Source organism: Trachypithecus francoisi, unplaced genomic scaffold (assembly GCF_009764315.1).
Source record: "Trachypithecus francoisi isolate TF-2019V2 unplaced genomic scaffold, Tfra_2.0 Lachesis_group13, whole genome shotgun sequence".
In the NCBI taxonomy this organism is placed as follows: Eukaryota; Metazoa; Chordata; class Mammalia; order Primates; family Cercopithecidae; genus Trachypithecus; species Trachypithecus francoisi.
The window spans coordinates 9,083,031-9,099,682 of record NW_022681458.1 but is presented as its reverse complement, the minus strand read 5'-3'; the positions used below and the strand labels follow the sequence as shown (position 1 = coordinate 9,099,682).

Below are 16,652 nucleotides of genomic sequence, written 5' to 3'. Positions count from 1 at the left end.
GGGAGTGACAATACAAGTCCATTATTCCTTACCTACATTCCTTGAAGCTAGATGTTTCAGAATTTAGAATTTTTGGGACGTTAAAGGGTAATATGTGCATGCCTTTTTATGTAACATTTTCAGAGGAATGTGGAAACAAGTGGGATAAAAAGCCTGTCTCCGTTCAGGTCCAAAATTCTCACCAGGTGAATTTCAGCACCATGCTTAAGGAAAAAAAAATCAGTTTGGATTTAGTTTGTTGGAATCCAGAATTATGGTTAAGGAATTGAGGACACTTGGAATCTTGTGGGGTTGTTGTTAAGATGAACTGGATGTGTGTATGTATGTGTGGATCTATGTGATCCGTAAGACATAAAGCTTGCTATTTATGTTAGCTGCTGCAGCTGCTGCCCTTGCTGTTATTATCATTTATGGTTATTATTGAAATTTTGCCTCTTCCTCGAGGCTCAACTCAAACTCCATCTCGTCCATGAATTCTTTTATCTCCCGTACCTCCCAAATGATACTGTTGTCTTTCTCTCTCCCCCTCCCCTTTCATCTCTTTCTCTTACTCCTACCTCCTCCCTCTCCTTTCTTCTGGTAGCTTGTACCTTTCTTCTGGTAGTTCTGCCTTGCATTTGTAGCTGTTGAAGCATCTGATTGTAAGACGGAGGACAAGTCCAGGGCCATGAAGTTGCACACCTCTAGGTGATTGGTGGCCCTGGAGCTGTGCCATGCAGCAGCACTGGCAAAGCCCGTCTTACTCATCCTTGATTCTTCTCAGGACAGAGCATGCACACAACAGATGCTCGATGAAGATATGTTTAACATAGCTGAATGTCACAAGGGGCACAAATAGTACTCCATTAAGATAATTGCCACATCATTTTGCTTGTTTACTTTTTAGGAGACTAAACTCTGTTTGTAGAAACTGAGTCTTTTCTTCTTTGGAAGTACATAGTCTTCCAAAGAAGACAGGAATATTTGCCAAATGAATAAGTGCAAAGTCATGATAGTGATTCAGTAGTAGATTTGGTGTGGGGAGTTGTTGAGCTTATTCCATAAAAGAAATCCTAATTTTATTTTGTGTCTTGATTTTTGTGGTGGGTGGGACTGAGCAGCCAACAAGGAGAGCCTGCCAGAACTGAGCACAGCTCAGCAGAACAAGCTGAAGCATCTTACCATCGTGAGCTTGGCATCAAGAATGAAGGTACGGTCCTGAGCCCTCGCTTGTCTTCCTCCTCATCCCAAGTCAGCTGTCTCATTGGCATCAATGAGGGAAGTCCTAGCTGCATATAGGAGAGTCACATCATAAATGCATAAAATTTGCTCAACAGAGGAAAAGATAAAATAGTGTAGACAAGTACTCTCCATTCCATACAGGAAAAGTATGCCCAGCAGTGATTGACTCAGCAGGTCTCAGTCCTGGCATGCTGTGGTGCTGCATGTGGCATGAGCATTTTGCCATATTAAGGGGAGACTGCTGGTAAAGATACACATTTTCCAAATAGCAAGGCATCTCAAGGCAAGTTAATAACTTTATCTCTTGCTCAGTGCACAGTGAACTGTGCCCATCCTGGAGGAAAAACTTGCTATATTGGACTAGCTAGATTGATTTTTTTTTTTTTTTTTTTTGAGACGGAGTCTCACTCTATCACCCAGGCTGGAATGCAGTGGTGTGATCTCAGCTCACTGCAACCTCCGCCTCCCAGGTTTGAACAGTTCCCCTACTCAGCCCCAAGTAGCTGGGATTACAGGCATGGGCCACCCTGCCTGACTAAATTTTTCTTTTTTTTTTTTTTTTGAGACAGACTGTTGCTCTGTCACCTGTGCTGGAGGGCAGTGGCGCAACCTGGGCTTACTGCAGCCTACACCTCCCAGGTTCAAGCAATTCTCCTGCCTCAGCCTCGTGAGTAGCTGGAATTACAGGCACCTGCCACCACGCCCAGCTAATTTTTATATTTTTTAGTAGAGTCAGGGTTTCATCACGTTGGCCAGGCTGGTCTTGAACTCCTGACCGCAGGTGATCCACCCACTTCAGCCTCCCAAAGTGCTGGGATTACAAGCATGAGCCACCATGCCCAGTTAGATTTTTAATATACTGCTTTTCTCTGGGATTTTCAAGGGTTATTATACTAATTGGAATTTTGCCTCATATGCTAACTTTAGATCCTAACCTTGTATAAGATACCAACCACTCCCCTATACCTCTAAGTCCTCTCCCACAGTTGATTCAGAAGAAGCTTTGCAGCCAGCTGCTCATAGCCATTAATAATGAAGGTCCAGATTTAGTTAATTTATAGTTGATTTTGGCTCTGTCTAATCCCAGCCTAAGTGTCTAAGTTTCTGTGGGACTATGCCTTTTAAAAAATTTGGTTTTAGCATTTCCCCTCCATGATTGAGCTTCAGAGATAAATATTATTTTGCTTTCTTTCTTTCTTTCTTTTTTTTTTTGGGAAGACAGAGTTTTGCTCTTATTACCCAGGCTGGAGTGCAGTGGCGTGATCTTGGCTCACTGCAACCTCTGCCTCCTGGGTTCAGGCGATTCTTCTGCCTCAGCCTCCTGAGTAGCTGGGATTACAGGCGCCTGCCACCATGCCCGGCTCATTTTGTAGTTTTAGTAGAGACGGGGTTTTGCCATATTGGCCAGGCTGGTCTCAAACTCCTGACCTCAGGTGATCTGTCTGCCTCGGCCTCCCAAAGTGTGGGGATTATAGGCATGAGCCACCTACCCGGCCTTTTTAACTTAAAAAAAATTTTTTTAATTGAGACACGGGTCTCACCATGTTGCCTAGGCTGGTCTCAAACCCCTGATTTCAAGTGATCCTCCCATCTCAACCTCCCAAAGTGTTGGGATTACAGGTGTGAGCCACTGCAGTTGGTCTGTCTTGTTCTTGGATTGCAATTTCAGTTGCTGAAATCATTTTATCTGATCTAATGACACATTTCTGATTCTCAGCCTAGCATTTCAGGTGGGAGGGTTATTTTGTTGGGAAATGAGGACCTGACCTTTTTTCTTGTCCTGATTGTGGACTTCTCAAGTGTAGTAAAGAAGTAACAGTGACCCTTTTCCTCATTTCTGCAACCTGTCATTGTAAGTCCACCGACCGCCCGTGGATATCTATGCCTTTAGCCATAGAAAACCCTTCTAGGTATATTTGCTCTCCTCTCTGTATGTATCTTCCTCGTGTTTGTTTCTACAGAGTTGATCATTGTGTTAATGTTCAAACTAGTAGTGATGTGGCAAAGGATTTGCGGAAAACTGGAGTCTTGGAGTCATGCAGAATGTTGGTACAGCCCAATAAAGAACTATTGTTGGGGAATTCGTGTTGGTTGTAAGTGTCTGAGAAAACAGATACAAACTTCAGGATGACGTCTGAGCTGGCAGTACCCATTGGCCACCTATAGGTAGATGTGCTGGCCTGCAAGTTTTTTTTTTTGTTTTTGCACTCTGCTGGGCAAGTAGCCAGTTCTTTCCAGTGACTGGGATCTGCTGGAGATTTATGGTGATCTGACAAAGTCTGAAAGCTTCCAGAAGGTGGCAGAGTGGCATATACTCGGTAGTTCCCTGTCTCTCCACTGGTACAGGTTTTTAGGATCTCTGCAAGTATGCTGCAGCATGTGAAATCTGAAGGCTGGGTGAAGCCAAGGAGGCAGAGAACCAGGAGGTTGCTTTCTTACATGTTATTGGGTCTTCTAGGTCTCGTGGTTCATTTATCCACCTCTTGTTGCCCTAGCTATTAATAATTACCACTAGCCTGCATTTCCTGAGCCTAGAGGCAGCTGTTGGCTATGTGAGTAATACCTGCATTTTCGCTAATGCTTGCCAGATGGTTTTTTAATGATCTTATGGCCTTATCTACAGTGTATTCCCTACTCCGTGTTGCTGAAAGACCTGGAAATGCGGAATCTTCGGGAACTAGAAGACCTCATCATTGAGGCTGTCTACACTGACATCATCCAGGGCAAGCTGGACCAGCGAAACCAGCTGCTGGAAGTGGATTTCTGCATTGGCCGTGACATCCGAAAGAAGGATATCAATAATATTGTCAAGACCCTGCATGAATGGTGAGGCTGAAAGGAGGAGGGCGATATCTAGCATGTCTTTTGTGCCTCTCCTTGCAAAAATGTGATTTCCTGGTGTCAGCTGAGGGTTTGGGGTGGGCCTGTGGCTACCTGGGAGCTGGGGCTTAGTGAGCCAGAGAGTGCGGCTACATTTGTGATCACAGCTGTGCAACAACAGGAGTCATTTCAGGCCTCCTGGTGCCTTGGTTGTGAAATAGTTCTTGCCTTAAATGCAACTGGGAGCTATTTAAAAGCGGGCTATAAAATGCCCAGGGTTAGCAGGTGGAGTCTGTGTGTCCTAGCTGTGTGAGGCTAGTCCTGCCCTTTCCAAACTCACACTCAGGTTTGACCGCACTCAGGAAGGCTAGTGTTTGTAAAATTCTTTCTTTGTTTTTATTATTATTTTTTCTATCCCTGTTGAAGTTAACATGTTTATAAGATTCTTTGGATAAAAGAACTTATGCTCAAAATCAGTAACATTTTGGGCTCATGTTTGTGAAGCACCGTGAGGGACGTGGAAGACAAGGAGTGGGTGATTCGAACTTGGAATACAGACTCCCACAAAGAATATCTGATAACTCTACTCCAGTATATAAAAAGCATTGGGACATTGGCGTTTTCTCTGTTTTAATGGAATTTGATATTTGCAAGAGCTGTCACACATTCTACAAGGATTTACTATGGAGTGATTTAAATTATTTGGGGCTTATAAAGTCAGATGGACTGATTGGAGAAGTTTTAGCTCAGTTTTGAAGGAGGGCCAGGGTTAGAGTATACCTGGAGGTGAGGCGAGTGTGTTCCCAGGCATGCACATGGCATGTTGGGAGCCGTGAAGCAGAGCCAGCGAGCTTCCTGCACAGGTTCGGGAGAGAGAGAATCTCTGCTCATCCCCGAGGAAGCATATGCAGAGAGGAGCAGTGCCACTTTGACTCCTTGGGGCCTGATGCCCCCTGAGTTTCCCTCACTTCAGCTACTCTTAAACCCCAGGACATGTGTTGCTCACCCCTCACCCCAATTTCTGTCTAAAGTGTAGCCCCAAACACCTCTGTACAACATCTGACACAAGCGGAAGTTTTCAATAGGTTACAAAACTTAGAATAAATAAGAAATAAACTTAGAAATACCCCAACACAAAAATGGTCTGGCACACAAAATCTAGTTTCTGAACCTGCCAAAGTTAGCTGTCCTATTCTGTTTTTGACATGGCTGACACAGCTTTTTATGTCCACAGTCTGGTTTCCCGTTTTTAAGCTCCCAAAATGTTTGACATGGAGGTACCAGACTAACTGGTTACCACGGGATGTTTACTAGTAGAGACTCTTACAACTCATTTTTAGGCACTGGAGGTAGATTGAAACAAAATTGATAGGCTGAGGGGTACCACATATATGGCAAAATGCTCACACTGTTGGATCTTAAGTGGAGGGTATGGGGATATTCATTGTAGTCTTTCAACTTTTTCGTTTTTTAAAAAATTAATAGTGGAGAAGATAAAATAGGAGGGGTATGGCAATTAGGAAGCAACTTAAACTTCTGAGAAAAGGAGGAATCTTCAAAACAGGATGCTTTTAGAAAATCTTTTTTTTCCTTTGAGAAAACTGTTGAGAAAAGGACTACTCAGTGCCATCTATAAAATCTATTCTACCTTTTTTTTTTTTTTTTTTTGAGACGGCGTTTCACTCTGTCACCCAGGCCAGAGTGTAGTAGTGGTGTGGTCTCGGCTCACTGCAACCTCTGCCTCCTGGGTTCAAGCGATTTTTCCGCCTCAGCCTCCCAAGTAGCTGGGATTACAGGTGCCTGCCACCACACCCAGCTGATTTTTGTATTTTTAGTAGAGATGGGGTTTCACTGTGTTGGCCAGGCTGGTCTCGAACTCCTGACCTGGTGATTCACCACCCCCCCTCCCCCCGGCCTCCCAAAGTGCTGGGATTACAGGTGGGAGCCACCACACCCGGCCTGTCCTACCTTCTTGAATCGTATGTGCTACACAACCATCTTCCATGAGATACAAAGTTGAAAATTAAAGCTGTATTCTAAGAAACTAGCCCCAGACTACCATATTTGTCTCCTAATGTCCTGCATTATGTATTTAGAAGTGCTTGTCTTTGGGTACACGTGAATGGGCAAGACATGTGGCAGAGGGAGTATTAAAGGAGGTCCCTGTAAGACACTGGGGAGAGCTATTGGGGAGGAAGATTTCGGAGCCTAGAAGAGACTTCCCAGGCCATTCTGCAGCTCAGGGCTGGTTTTCTCCGTTGTAGGTGTGATGGCTGTGAAGCAGTTCTGCTGGGCATTGAGCAGCAAGTTCTGAGAGCCAACCAGTACAAAGAGAACCATAACCGAACTCAGCAGCAGGTTGAAGCAGAGGTAAGGAAGGAAAGGAACGTTTGTTTCTCTCTCCAGGGCATACCTGTTTATTCCTTTGCAGTGTTTATGTTTTTGTTTTGCGAATCTTGGTGTAGATGAGACAAGCAGTCACCAACAAATGGGCCTGGGTTAGGTGCTGGGGTACAGGGATGAGTGTGACACGGCTCCTACTCTTGGTGTTCTGTCTTTTTTCCGATTCCTGGTCAGCATAGGGTGATCGATCAGGCTTGGAGAACAGAGAATGTTGTAGTTTCAGTACACATGTACTTTGCAGCTGTAGAGCAAAAGAAAATGAGTTTGGGGATGGATCTTAAAAATGGATAGAAGGATGGTGATACGTTACCAGGTAGAGTGGAGGGAGGGCTACAGCTGGGTAGGGGCATGTGGGGCTTCAAGGCCCTGGGAATATTCTGCTTCTTAAGTTGCGTGGTGGGCACATGGTTTCATTTTATTCTTTTTGTCTGAACTGTACATATATATTATAAATGTGTAAAATGCGTGACATATTTCATATGGAAAGAAGAAAGGGATAAAATTTGGCAAATGAGCTGCAAGTGAAGTTAAAAGGATGTAAGCGTGGTTTTAGTGACACCTGGTTGTTGAGGAAACATTTAGCTTCTTGGACAGATGTAGGCCCCAGCCTTTGCGTTATGGGCATTTGTGTACCTGTAACCTGACACATGAAGTGACCTCACTTCAGAATTTATTTGGAGCCCTGAAAATCAGAAGCACTGATTTTCCGTAACATTGGAAGTTCTTTTCTAGGGTGGATGGGGGTTGAAGTATTAATGATGCTTAATGAATTTTGAAAATCAGGTGTCTAAGAGTGTGGCAGAATGGGATCCAGAATTGCAGCTAAGAAGCATAAGAGATGAGTAGATGTGCCTTTCAAAGGGGGATTTGTGAAATTTGGAGTGATTCCCCATACTGTTATACGCACTTCTTGAAAACAAAACCTGTATCCTATTTGTAAGACGAGCTTCTGGTCCCATGCCTAACCCATAGTAGGTACTCAAATGTTCAACTGAATATTTCTGGCACACCATGAAAGTGTGCCAGTGGACTACTGAACTCTGCTTTTCATGAACTTGAGCTAATTTTTTAAAATACACACACACACCACCCTATATACATATACTCTGTGGATGTTCAATTCATAGACCATGTTTAATCCTACTAGCCAAGGAAGTATGAGGCTGGGTGTAGTAACTCACACCTGTAATCCCAACACTTTGAGAGACCGAGGAGGAAGGATTGCTTGAGTCCAGGAGTTCGAGACCAGCCTGGGCAAGGAAGTATGAACTGTATTTAACAGCCCAAAGCAAAGACAATTAGGAAAATCAGCCTGCTGCTTTTCTAATAAGCTGTGCAACCACTTTCTTGATGATAGTGGCCTTTTCTCTTGGGATTGAAGTCTGAACAAAGTAGAAAGGGCTGACCACTCTCTCCTTTCTGTTTATTCTTCCCTATAAATCAAACTCTGTACAAAGTGAGGTTGGGAGGCCAACCACACTACCGAATCTTTGGTATCAAGGTCATTAACAAAGGTGAATGATACTAGTTTTAGAATGTGAACTGTTCAAGTTTATTTTCATGATAAATAGCATCCGACAAAAGAAAGGTGGGTGTGCACAGAGCTATTGTAGACACTTGGCTAAAGTTTGAGGCACTGACTAAAGTTTGAGGCACACCATGTAGTTACACAACAGTGTAGACTCTTTAAATTTTGGTTATTTAAACACAGAGGGTGGGTGTGTGCACTAGCAGAGCCTGGTGCTGCCAGCAGGTGGCGGTAAGGATTTAAGTTTGAGAAAAAGAAATCTGAGGAAAAGGCCAAGGCCACCTCCACCACCAATTAAAACAATCTATTGACGTAATAATGTTTTAGAAAATCTGAACCAGACCAGTATGTTCTGTTCCCTGAGCATGGCCAAAGCTTAGGGCCTTGTCATTTTTCCCATTTGGCAAATGCATGATCTGGCTGCTAAGTGGTGGAGGCTGCTTGCCACCTACTTGAGGCACACGGAAGGTGCTCACCAAATAGCTACTGACTTGAAAGGAAAAGAAGTCTACGAAGCACCAGGGTGATTCTGTTGGATTCTGTTTGTATTTATGCTTCTGTTACCCTTGGCCTAACTTTTAAAAGCCAATTTTGTCAACTGATTGGTGATCTTTTCTTTATTTGTCCTTAAATTAGATTGTTTGTTTTCAGAGGGAAAAACGTGAAGTCCCCCTCCTGAATCTTATAACAGCAGCTTTCTTCTGGTGAGTTGTAGCTTTAAGAGCCCTCCTTACTGAAGTCAGCCCTATCACAGACTGCGGAAGAATATTCTCTCCGTTTAGGCTTTTGTGGAAACCCATGTTAGGTCTAGTTCCAGCATACCTGGGGGACCATTATGAGCTGTTTCATTATTTCTGAGAAAGCACTCTGGTGGGGAGGTAATACTTAGAGCATTACAAAGCGCTTCCACATTTAAATTTGATTTTGGAAAGTATTTTCTTTTTGAGAGACTGTCTCAGTCTATCACCCAGGCTGGAGTGCTTGGAGTGCAGTGGTGCAAACACAGCTTGCTGCACCCTCAACCTCCTCAACCTCCTGGGCTCAAGCAGTCTTTCCACCTCAGCCTCCCAAGTTGCTAGGACTACAGGTGTATGCTACCACACCTGGCTGATATTTTTCTTTCTTTTTTTTTTATGGAGAACTGGGTTTTGCTGTATTGTTCAGGCTGGTCTTGAACGCCTCACCTCAAACTATCCTCCCACCTCTGGCTCCCTCTTTGTTGGGATTACAGGCGTGAGCCACCATGCCAAACCCACTTTTTTTTTTTTTTGAGATGGAGTTTCACTCTGTTGCCTAGGCTGGAGTGTAGTGGCGTGATCTTGGCTCTCTACTGCAACCTCCGTCTCCTGGGTTCAAGCAATTCTCGTGCCTCAGCCTCCTGAGTAGCTGGGATTACAGGCACCTGCCACCACGCCCAGCTAATTTTTGTGTTTTTAGTAGAGACAGGGTTTTGCCATGTTGGCCAGGTTGTTCTCAACTTCCTGACCTCAAGTGATCTGCCTGCCTCGGCTTCCCAAAGTGCTGGGATTACAGGCCTGAACCACTGCGCCCGGCCTCATTTTTCTTTATATTTGGATGTGCCTATGTCTGATGTTATATGGAATGTTAATTTATAACTATTACTACATTTACAAAGTAGGCTATATTCCAGTCATGGAGGTCGTAAAGTGTAACTGGACAAAGTAAGCTCTGTTTTCCATTATGTAGAAAATCCCCTAGGAGTTAGTGACAAGGTTTATACAGTGCACCAACAGTATGCTTCCTGGTGTCTCTTGGAGAGGGATGCTCTCTCCATCACCCAGTTCTCTTTTTCTCTGTAGCACTTTTCCAACTGTGCACTGCATTTCCTCTCGTCTGCCTTTGCTTTGCGCCTCAACTGAAGGAAGGTTTCCTGTCACAGGAAGCTCTTTCTCCTTTTGCCTAAATATTTAAGGTCACTGATGGAACTAGGCTGCATTTTTGCTAGCAGTGCAATCCTACTTGAAAATTTCTGAGGTTCATGTTTTGAGGAGCCTGTAAGCCAGGCCACTGGAGGAAGAAAGTCATTAAGGACTCTACCAAATTTAGGTAAAAGCAGACAAGTCTGTGGGGATGATATTTGTTGTCAGTTGAAGGGTGGCTCTGTGGAAAAGGAATTGGAATTCTTAAGAAAGTCTTCAAGGCCAAAATGGGTTTAATTGGTTGACCTACCTGAGTGGCCAGTTTGGAGTCCTAGAAGGAGCTGTCTGCGCTTACGACTGCCCAGCTACTGGAAGAAACTAGTTGACTTTTTGTTTTTTTTTTTTTGAGACGGAGTCTCACTCTGTTGCCCAGGCTGGAGTGCAGTGGTGCAATCTCGGCTCACTGCAAGCTCCACCTCCCAGGTTCACGCCATTCTCCTGCCTCAGCCTCCTGTGTAGCTGGGACTACAGGTGCCCGCCACCGCACCCGGCTAATTTTTTGTATTTTTAGTAGAGACGGGGGTTTCATTATGTTAGCCAGGATGGTCTCGATCTCCTGACCTCGTGATCCGCCCGTCTCGGCCTCCCAAGGTGCTGGGATTACAGGCATGAGCCACCACGCCCGGCCCGAAGCTAGTTGACTTTTAAGATCCCCTTCCACTAGGAGAGTCTGTCAGTGCTTCAGAAGTCTCGTTTGTGAGTTGTGTGTTATAAATGCAGTGGTAAAGCTGACTTGAGCAAAGTGTCTCTGTAATGGATCCTAGTGTGAGGGCCATGGCCCTGTCCCTGCCCAGGCCGGGCCTTTGTGGAGGATAAAGGGCTCATTTCCTAGGCTTAGAGACTTGCCCAAGAAGCCCTCTTTTGCTCTGCAGGATGTTTACATTTTGCCTCAAAGTGGTCACAACTGTAGAGGACTTAGATTTGTCAGCAGTCTTATTGGAGGAGTGAGGTGTATGCATCTGAAACACGAAGGAGATGCAGTGGTATGGGAGGCCATCGAAGAGTGAGAGGCACTGCCAGGCAAGTACAGGTTGAAGGGTGGCAGATCAGTGTGGGCTGCAGCAGTCAGGGCAGGTTGTATGGACCAGGTGCTGAACTCTCCAGGCAGGATCAGAAGGGCGACCTGGGGAGGAGCAGTACCCGCCCCCTCCCAGGGTACATGAAAAACAGAAGGGCATGGGGGAATGACTGCTTCTAAGTGTGGTGTGGGGGATGAGTGTGACTGAGATGGCTTGAGTGCAGGGCATGTGTTGAGGAGTGGGAAGGAAGGTACCTGATCTTGGTATTTCAGAATTGGAGAAAAAACTAAGTTTTTCCCTGAGCCAAGTCTTATTTCTTTTTATTGCATATCAGGGTTACTGACACCTAAAAAAACTGAATGAGAGAGCAGTTTATACAGGAGAAAATTGCTTGAGGAAGTAAATAGGCATCTGAATGACAGGGGAAAGCGTCCATGCTTCTGTCTACTTATTTGCTCAAAAGCTTTTGACAGGATCCTAAATCTCAAAGGCTTTTAAACAGAATTGAGTCACCATGAGAGAGGGAGGCTGCGTTATGGTAGGGAGTGGCAGTACAGAAATGAAGAAGGCTTACCCTTCTGTGACTGCAGAAGGGTGATGCGCGGGCTCCCTCAGGACCAGAGTGAGAATGGTGAGTTCGTGGCTTTGTGAAGGAGAAGCATTGGAAGTGTTGAGCTTTGAAAAGAAAAAGAGTAAAACAGCAAAGCCTTTGGGTATCTGTTGAACTGGTCAGTTGCTGAGAGGCTGGCAGCGGAGCATTGCCTTTGGTGAATGTGCCACAGGCAGAGTTTGCTCCTTGGCTGGCAGGTCAGGGACTCATCACTCAGCCCAGCCATAGATACTCTGAGTCCAAAGCTAGCCCAAATCACCTTGGGCCACTCTAAAGAGAGAAATAAATGCCGGTGTTACTTTCTGATAGACCGGTAATGACTTTATGCTACAAAAACACAGGTGAAGCAGATAGAAAATATAACCATTATTTGGGGATTAATGCCTTTTCCTTACTCTTGCAGGGGTTATGAGACTATCAGTAAATCTAAGACATGTTAAATGATGTAGAAAACTATTTGTAGTATAAGCTGATTGTTTAGTAAAAATTATTATACAAATAACTTGAGGAAATAAGGCTAAATAGTGTTTATCAGCCAAGATGAAATTAGGAAATTTTTTTGGTTTTGTTTTTTAATTTCTAATAAAGCTATTTTGCCAAATGGGAAAGGTAATTATTTGCTTGGAAAGATACCATTTTGGAAATACAGTCCTTGAAACAAAAACTTGTTAGTTTTCTAATGTCTTACTTGATTAAAATTTTGTCAGCTTTTGGGGAAACCTTAAAACACATTCCCTCGGTAATGTAAAATTGCAGGATCTTCTTTGGAAGTCACAGGTAACTGATATGCAAATAAATAAACTAAAGTCACGCCCTTTTTAACCTCTTATTATCTTCTGGATATTTCAAAAATATATCAAATTGGAGAAGTCTTAGAATGTTATTTTATAAAGCAGTGTTCCCTGAGAAATCAGATTTCTTAATTTTTCCTCCAATGTCATCAAAATATGCCTTAGCTGGGATGGCAGTATGTGTCTGTAGTCCCAGCTACTTAGGAGGCTGAGACAGGCAAATTGGTTGAGCCCAGAAGTTTGAGGCCAGCCTGGGCAACATAGCAAGATCCCATTTCTATTAAAAAAAAAATGCCTTAAAGTAAAACAAATAATATCTCTTTTATCAGAGAAAGAGTGATAAGCCATTGACTTGCTCCAGATCATTCACTCACCACCTTGCCAGGTGACTCACTGAATGAGATACACCAAAGCAGCAGTGAGCCGCTGGGAGGGCGAGATGCCTCAGGTTCTGGGTTCCCAGGTGGTGTTTTCTTGTCTGGCAGGACACTGGATAAACCCAAAGATGACTCCCCTCTCTGTTTATTTTATATATATATTTATTTCTAGGCACTGGGTCTTGCTGTGTCACCCAGGCTGGAGTACAGTGGTGTAATCATAGTTCACTGCAGCCTCAAACTCCTGGACGTAAGTGATCCTCCTGCCTCAGCCTGCTGAATAGTTAGGACTATAAGCGTGTGCCACCACACCAGGCTAATTGTTTTTGTCTTTAATTTCTTTTTGTTGTTGTTGAGATAAGGTCTCACTTGAATGTCACCTAGGCTGGAGTGCAGTGGTGCAGACATGGCTCACTGTGGCCTCTACCTCCTGGGCTTAAGCAATCCTCCTGCCTCAGCCACTTGAGTAGCTGGGACTACAGGTGCACACCACCATACCTGGCTAATGTGTGTGTGTGTGTGTGTGTATTTATTTATTTATTTAGAAAGACAGGGTCCCACTATGTTGCCCAGGCTGGTCTTGAACACCTGTTCTTGAGCAGTCCTCTTTGCTCAGCCTCCCAAAGTGCTAGGAGTATAGGTGTGAGCCACCATGCCCAGCCTGCCCTCTGTAATGACTGTTCCAGCCCACAGTCCTCTGTCACTCTCTCTTCAGAAAGGCTACAGTGTTGATGGAGGTTACAGAAGTTTGGGGCATGGCTCTTCCCCCCGTCTCAAAATAGTGACAACAGAAAATAACTTATGATCTACTTAAGGTGGATTCTGCAAATTTTTGTCTCACTCTCATAGCATTGTTTTGTCTTTGCATTTGGACTGTCTCTTACTTTCAAGCTCATGAGATATTCTGACTGTTCAGAACTTTTGACCCTGACAACTCCTTTTCACTGTGTAGAAAACTGGCTGGGTGTGGTGGCTTATGCCTGTAATCCCAGCACTTTGGGAGGCTGAGGTAGGAGGGTCATTTGACCCTGGGAATTCGAGAACAGCCTGGACAATATGGTGAAACCTTGTCTCTACAAATAATTTTTTAAAAATTAGCCAGGCATGGTGGCAAGCGCCTGTGGTCCAAGCTGCTCAGGAGGCTGAGGTGGGAGGATCACTTAAGCATGGGCAGTTGAGGCTGCAGTGAGCTGTGATTGCGCCACCATACTCCATCCTGAACAACGGTGTAAGACTCTGTCTCCAAAAAAAAAAAAAAAAAAGACTAAAAAAGCTATTACTTATTTGACTGCACAGTTCTTCCCTACCACCACCATCTTCTTCCTGCTGTTTATTCCTCTCAACGAACTGAGGAGCAAAGGTTTGGAACAGTCACTTTTCAGCAGGCAGTATAGCAGTACTGATTCAAATGTAAAATGTAAATCCACTTTGATCTGGAAAGCTCACTTCTAGGAGTATCTTCCATAAATGTTCATAGAAGTATGCAAAGGTAAACATAGAGGGCTGTTCAGAGTAGCACTGAAACCCAAACTAGGAACCAATTAAAAAAACCAGAGAACCCTCCCAGTAGAATAGGATTCACATGTCACAGAGGATACCTGTTCTGATGTGGAAAAATGTTCAAGAGCTGCTTAAGTATTTCCAGTCTGTACTTCGTTAAGTGAAAGAAACGTATACTGCACACGGTAGTGTCATAGCATTTTGCTAGTACTTTTATTACATTTTCTTCGTTTCTCACTTAGTTGGCTGAAGTTCATCATCTACTGGTTTATTCAAGAAGGGTTCATGGAGCTGTATTCCCAAAGTTTTTATGAAACTATTTGTGGTTTTATAAATGAATAAGAGCGGAGTGTAGAATTCCTGGGTCTTTTTCTGAGGACATTTTAATCACGACTTTGTTTCACTGTTGGTATTGTGCCTCTTTGCTAAATGGTCCCCTTCCATTTGTTTCAACCAGGAGAGCATTAGTCCCACTGTTTTGCTCCATTCATTTCCACAAATCTGCTGTGAGTAGCCCAGGCTTGTTTCTCCTCATCTGGATTTCTGAAGAGAATTTCAGGTTTTCTTGTAGAGGATTTTAGCTTCCTGTCTGAAGTGAAGACATAGTGAGAATAAGTTTTGGTGAGCACATACAGACTGAGCACTCCAATTCTCTATCTCCCCACCAGGTTACCAACATCAAGAAGACACTCAAAGCCACCGCATCCTCCTCGGCTCAGGAGATGGAGCAGCAGCTGGCTGAACGGGAGTGTCCACCTCACGCTGAGCAGAGGCAGCCCACCAAGAAGATGTCCAAAGTGAAAGGTCTGGTCTCCAGCCGCCACTAGGGCCGGCTGGGGCAGCTGGCACTCACCAGGCCTGGGTCAGGTGGGGAGGGGACACCAAGAGCCCATTTCCTCCCCTCTCTACCTGCAGTGAGTTCCAGACCTGCCCGTCCCCTCACCAGCGCCTCCCCACCCTATTGGTACTGTTCCAGAAAAACTGTTAACTCCCCCTCACCCACTCCCTCCTTCCCCAGTTGTTCCCTTCAGACTCAGGGGCTCCACCGATGCCATCCCAACAGGGTCAGACACTGCCCAGCTTCCCTCCAGGAGGTTCTTGTCTCTGTGTAAGGGCTTGTGTTCCTCCCAGTTTTTCTTTTGCTCCATGTCATTTTGTCAGGCTGGTTATAAGCTGGAGGCAGCTTGAACCAGCCCCCAGGAATGATTGTGAAGGAGGCCCCTCCCCTTGTGAGGAGGGGGCGCTCCTCTCCAGCCCCTCCTACCACAGTCCTCACGATGGTGCAGCGATCTCTAGCCAGGCGTCAAGATGCGCTGCTTTCCCTCTCCTGCCTCATCCCTTGTTGGCAGCTCCAGTTCAGGCCGTGGAGGGACGTGATGCTGGGCTATGTTTACTAAACCCACGGGTTTTCAGCCTCTTAAGCCCAGCTCCGATCTCCAATTAGTTGGGAGCGCTGGGTTGACTAACCTCTGGTATCTGAGCACAGACAGAGGGTGCTGTGGGTCTGCTGGGTGGCAGAAATGGTTCCTTCCGGCGTGGCGTTCTCTCCTGGCCGCTCCTCCTGCTGCCTCTGACTACTCAGCCTTGTTTTCGGTGTGTAGGCCCCAGCTGCCCACTGGAACTGCCGGCTAATGCTTGCTCTCCCGAGATCTTTAACTCCTCCTGGCTGCACCTGGGTAGGGATGGTGGCACCGATGCCCCTCTGTCTGCTGAAGGACCTGTTGCTGCTTCTATCTTTTCACCCCTCCTCGGCTGATGACCTAGAGCCCTCTGATGATGGCATTCTCCTGGCAAGAGAAAAGGACTTAACTAGACTTCTGAACTTGAACAGTTTCAGGTTATATTTTAATTTTTTTTTTTTTTGTACAGGTTCTGATTCTAATACATTTCAACATGGTTTTGTCCCTCCTCGTGTCAATATTTGTTATAGACTAATCGCCGGGGATTTTTCACCTGGTTGGAGGATGGTGCGTGTGTGTGTGTGTGTGTGCGTGTGCGTGTGTGTGCGCGTGCGTGTGTGTGCGTGTAAGTATGTAAGGGGAGGTGGAGGTCCTGGACTGATATTAAAGTTCATTGAGGAAAAAGCACATTTTACAACAAAAAAATAAAGTATAGATTTAATGTATGTGACTGGGGTTTGGGGTGCATAAGATCTTGAGGGGCTGGGATTAGGGTGGTTCAGGAAAATGTGATACTGTTTCCTCATGTTTAGCCATGGTCAAACAATGGATTTCTCCTTTTTCTAAAATGTCCAGCAACTGCCTACTGTTGATCAAATGTTGAAGTATTCTTGTTTCCTTTTTAAGCCAATCCATGTGCCCATATAACATTATGCCCAAGTGGAGAGTTCACTTTAATTTCCAAAATACGTTTCATGAAACCCCCTGTCAGATACTCTGTGGAAAAGGGGTTCTGTTACGAAATAAATGTGGCACTTCCTGCA

The 16,652-nt window shown here is 44.8% G+C and overlaps 1 protein-coding gene across 10 annotated transcripts in view; it reads left to right on the top strand.

Annotated features, from left to right (window-relative positions):
* Positions 1–16,652, top strand: part of COPS7B (COP9 signalosome subunit 7B) — a 27,754-nt gene extending 11,102 nt beyond the window's left edge. For 4 of the 10 annotated variants that reach the window (XM_033229853.1, XM_033229848.1, XM_033229847.1 and 1 more), the window contains 4 exons: positions 1,101–1,189; positions 3,845–4,047; positions 6,306–6,411; positions 14,878–16,652. In XM_033229853.1, the coding sequence (XP_033085744.1) occupies positions 1,101–1,189; positions 3,845–4,047; positions 6,306–6,411; positions 14,878–15,036 (557 nt within the window). In that variant the 3' untranslated portion in view covers positions 15,037–16,652. Of the gene's footprint in view, positions 1–1,100; positions 1,190–3,844; positions 4,048–6,305; positions 6,412–8,608; positions 8,677–14,877 lie in introns of all 10 variants that reach the window. The other 6 variants (XM_033229845.1, XM_033229844.1, XM_033229851.1 and 3 more) reach the window with 4 other exon arrangements.